Source organism: Tursiops truncatus, chromosome 19, assembly GCF_011762595.2.
Source record: "Tursiops truncatus isolate mTurTru1 chromosome 19, mTurTru1.mat.Y, whole genome shotgun sequence".
In the NCBI taxonomy this organism is placed as follows: domain Eukaryota; kingdom Metazoa; phylum Chordata; class Mammalia; order Artiodactyla; family Delphinidae; genus Tursiops; species Tursiops truncatus.
The window spans coordinates 28,691,809-28,696,703 of NC_047052.1; the positions used below are offsets into that span (position 1 = coordinate 28,691,809).

Here is a 4,895-nt window from a genome sequence, read left to right on the forward strand (position 1 = left end):
TGGCGCACAGGCTCTAGAGTGCAGGCTCAGTAGTTGTGGCGCACGAGCTTCATTGCTCTGCGGCACGTGGGATCTTCCCGGACCAGGGCTTGAAACCGTGTCCCCTGCATCGGCAGGCGGACTCTCAACCACTGTGCCACCAGGAAAGCCCCCCGGCTAAAATATTTTAAAGTTATAAATCAGATAAACAAATAAAATACTCTCTACCCTCCTACCTTAACATTGCAACCTAGAATGCAGAGGTGCCTGGCGATCTGCCCCATGGCCCCAACCCCCAATCTGCGGTCCCCCTCCCTTCTCTCCCCACCCCTAGCTCCTTCCTTCACACACCCCTGTGGGCACCAGCCCACACATCCAAACTCTGTCTGTACCCCCAGCAAACAGCCACCCACGGCCACCTCTCAGGCCTAGAGAGACGCACACTGGCTGCACACCTGTCCTTGGGAGCCTGGGGAAGAGGACTGAGCAAATCCTTAGAAGCAAGCAGGCTTGGGAAGACAGAAGATTCCAGCATCCAGGGTGCTCCACATGTGGTCTAGAAAGAGAGGTTACAGGCTCTGAGTGGGCACCTGCCCCTGACTTTTGGGGGTCTTCTAAAGCCAGGGCACAGAAGAGGGGCCCCCGCCTGCACATGGTAAAGGGCTTTCATAGTGAACCAGGGGAGTCAGATGAGACCCCGGGCCAGGACAGGAGCAGCCCCTGTGAAGGAGGGAACAGAAATGGCAGATAACAGTATGTGTAGGAGTTGGAGAGGGGACACAGGTAGCTCCCAATCTGCACGATGTGACTGCAGTTTGAGCCTAAGCCTGGCTCCCTGACACCTCAGCAGGTGGCGGGTACAGCCACCTGCACCCTTTGTGAAAAGCCACCTAAATGACTGTACTGCTTGTCCTCTCCTCTGCCCTCCTCTGCCGACACCCAGCCCATGGCTGGGCTGTGTGCACAGCGTCTAGCCCCAGGGAGAGGCGAGGCGAGCCCAGGTCTACACCCACACAGCCATAAAAAGGAGCCTCTGGTGACGGCTCACTCAGCCTCACTTCACCAGCTGTGACAGCGCCGCAGCCTCTCAGACAACTGGACCATGGACCCTGGGAAATGCACCTGCATGTCTGGTGAGTAAGGATGCCCACCCTGGGATGCTGTGACCTCTCGCCAGCTTCCCACAGGGAGCCTGCAGGACTGTGATTAATGCTTCTCTTCTTCCAATTAGAAGCACCAATGGGGTTTGTGTCAGACTGGCCACCTCTGCGGCGGCTCCCGCTCTCTGTTGGATACCAGCTTGATTTGCTAGAATTAATAACCTGGCTTAGGAATGACTGTGGTGGGACCTAGCGGCAAGCCTCTGGGAGCAGCCACCAGGGCGGGGGAAGAGCTCTGGCCCAGACCCACCTGCTTCTGGTCCATCGCTCCCATCCACTCCTGACACTTATTATTTCCAAGCCTGTTTCTTCATCTGAAAACTAGGGTTACTTATCCCCAGCTGCCCACCTCCTAGGGTTGCCATGAAAGGGTTAAAATCATAAAGCATTTGCAGACGTCAGGGGAGTTAGTAGAAGCATATGTGGACCTCCAGGTCTGAAACTGCTTAATTCCAAGGAAGCACGTTGGCCAGGAGAAGTGAGTCAGGGTTCAGAGCCATCTTGGTTTTTATGATCTTTGGAAACGGCATCAAGAAGTCTCACAAGCCTCCCTGGTTCCTAACAGGACATGTCTGTCCCCAAATTGCCAAAAAGACAGAAGCTTCCAGCATCTTGAAACTCAAAACAAGAAGCGGGTGATTTTCTTTTTTTAAATATAGATGGTTTTATGATATGGAAACAAGTGGTAGCTGTGACTCTCACTTCGGGCTTGTTTATATCCTTTGCCCTTCCTCCTACACATTCAGGATCTCCATGTTGCCTGATACCTTAAAGTTTTCGACAGTCCCCAGGGGACCTTGGGCTTGGCCTAACTCAGTGGTTCTCAAACCTGATTGTACATCAGAATCATCTGGGTTGCTTTTTTTTTTTCTATTTTTTGGCCACACTGAGCAGCACATAGGATCTTAGTTCCTTGACCAGGGATCCAATCCATGCCCCCTGCAGTGGAAGCGAGGAGTCTTAACCGCTGGACCACCAGGGAAGTCCCTGGGTTGCTTTTTAAAGAATACTGATTCCCTTTCTCCACCCAGACCTATGAATTATAATATCTCAAAGGCTGGCCCTAGGAATCTGCATTTTAATAAGTACCCCCCCAGGGATTCTGATGTAGTCCCCCCCAGTTTCTGTCCATGGACTGTGACTGGGAACCAGCATCTTCAACCTCCTGTCCATCCACTGACCAAGGGCAGCCCAGACCCCCGGCCGCCTAGATGGCCTGTGGCGCACCTGTGTGCCCGCTCCACCTCGATGCTCATGCTTGTGGCTCTGTCCTTTCTCCTAGGAGGAACCTGCAGCTGCGGAGACAACTGCAAATGCAAAACCTGCAGCTGTAAAACATGTCAAAAAAGTGAGTCTGGTGACCGGGGCCATGCACTGCTGGCGGGGAGCTGGGAGTCCGTTTCTGTCATCCTCAACCCTCCAGCCACGGTGGGATTGAGGGGGTCCTGGATGCCTTTACCCATTTGGGAGGGATCTGAAATGAAAGCTGAGTCCCGCGGGCTGCAGCTGACCTGGGGGTGAGGGCATCCTCAGTGTTTCAGGGGTTTGGATAAGAAGAGGGCCGAGGGGAGGTTCCAGCCTGCCCAGTAGTGAAGGGAATGGCCTGGCGTCAGGAGCCCTTGGATCTGCCACTGTCCAACGGCAGTGGGCCAACCCCTTCCCCTCCCTGGCCTCTGATGGACTCTGGGTGACCCCTGAGGTCCCTTCCAGCTCTAACATCCCACCACTTCCTGTCCCAGGGTTTTTGCTCATGTGGATTGGAACCTGTGTGTAGCATGCTCTTGTTTTTCTACTTCCTTCTAAGTGGTGAAGGGGGAAGTGGTCAGATAAGAGTGTTGACTCAAAGCTGATCTGTCCATCTCCTGCCCCTTCCAGGCTGCTGTCCTTGCTGCCCCCCGGGCTGCGCCAAGTGTGCCAAGGGCTGCATCTGCAAAGGGGCTTCGGACAAGTGCAGCTGCTGCCACTGAAATGCATCCATCGTGCTGGGGACAAGGCCTGGGAAGCATCTGTACAGTGCATTAGTCGAGGAGTTGGAATGACTGTACAATAGGTTGTGCTTTTTATATATTTGCCCAGGTCAGGTGGTGGTGACATTCATATAAAGTGCTTGGAGCAATAAAGTTTTCACTCGTGGTTGTCTGGTGGCTCAGAGCAATGTTTTACCCTAGCCCAGCAGGACCAAGAAGGGCTGGTCCCATGAAGATACAGGAGGCGCCAGCCTGTACCCATTCTGCAGATGGCTGCTAACCCCGAGGTCCTACCGCTCTGCCTGAGGGTTTTCTCGTGCAGCACGAGCTTGCCTGACGCATGCACAGGGCAGGCCGCCCCTGGGAACAGCCCTTAACAGATGACAAACAGGAGTTAGTGAATTCATAACATCAGCGTTTTTACCCTTACAATGGGACAAATCTGAGTCATGTTCTACACCGTCCTCCAGAAGTCCTCAGCAGCAATGAACTCCGATAGCCCACAGACGTAAACATACTCCGTATTGGCTTCCTTCCTTCTCTGCCTCACTTCTCCATCCTCTTTCCAGGGCTTCCTGGGATCCCCACGCAAAGAAACTACTTGTACAGGGTCCGCTTTCGGGGTAACCTAATCTTTTTTTTTTTAAGTAAGGTTTTATTTATTTATTTTTAATTTATTTTTTGGCTGCATTGGGGCTTCATTGCTGCGCATGGGCTTTCTCTAGTTGCAGCGAGAGGGGGCTACTCTTCGTTGCGGTGCACAGCCTTCTCGTTGCGGTGGCTCCTCAGCATGGGCTCTAGGCACATGGGCTTCAGTCTACACGGCAGGCTCAGTAGTTGTGGCGCACGGGCTTAGTTGCTCTGCGGCACGTGAGATCTTCCCAGACCAGGGCTTGAACCTGTGTCCCCTGAATTGGCTGGGAGATTCTTTTATTTATTTATTTATTTTTGGCCGTGTTGGGTCTTTGTTGCTGCGTGCGGGCTTTCTCAAGTTGAGGCAAGCGGGGACTACTCTTCATCGTGGTGTGCGGGCTTCTCACTGCGGTGGCTTCTCTTGTTGCGGAGCACAGGCTCTAGGCGCGTGGGCTTCAGTAGTTTTGGCACACGGGCTCAGTAGTTGTGGCTCGTGGGTTCTACAGTGCAGGCTCAGTAGTTGTGGTGCACAGGCTTAGTTGCTCCTCAGCATGTGGGATCTTCCCAGACCAGGGCGCGAACCCGTGTCCCCTGCGTTGGCAGGCGGATTCTTAAGTTAAGCGCTGTGCCACCAGGGAAGCCCCCCCCCAAAAAAAACAAACCTATTTTTAAATAGGTCTCCATACACAATATACAAAACATAAAAGATACAAAGAGAGTAAGACTCCTTCCCACATTTGCGCCCCAGTCCCCCCCTCCCCAAGTCAACTGTCACCACTTACTGGTGTGCCCTCCCAGGGATATTCTCTGGCTGCACAAGCGCCGATGATACACAGCATCTGTCCCACCCCGAAACACACACTATTTACCTTGAAAACTTGGCAAGTGTTTTCTCTCATACAGTAAACTCTCTGCCAGGTCCTTTTTTCCATTTAAGAGAAAAGAATAGGTAGACGGAAAAAATTAAGAGCTTAAACAACCAAAAAATAAGGGGACAAAAGAAAAAATAGATGAAACAAAAGGGTTAAAGAAAATATGGGAGACAAAGAGAAAACTCCACACACAACTCTGCCATGGTGGCGCTGCCCAAGGCAGCTGAGGCTGTGACTACATCTTTTGGTCTTTTTCCGACCCGCCAAGCCTAGCACTGTGCCTG

The 4,895-nt window shown here is 52.7% G+C and overlaps 1 protein-coding gene across 1 annotated transcript; it reads left to right on the top strand.

Moving 5' to 3' along the window:
• The first annotated feature begins 977 nt into the window (after positions 1–977).
• On the top strand, positions 978–3,272 carry MT4 (metallothionein 4). Its single transcript, XM_004322334.4, has 3 exons — positions 978–1,112; positions 2,422–2,487; positions 3,015–3,272. Exons 1-3 carry the CDS (start codon positions 1,082–1,084, stop codon positions 3,104–3,106), a joined length of 189 nt encoding a protein of 62 aa, XP_004322382.1. The 5' UTR covers positions 978–1,081; the 3' UTR covers positions 3,107–3,272.
• Positions 3,273–4,895: the final 1,623 nt, after the last annotated feature.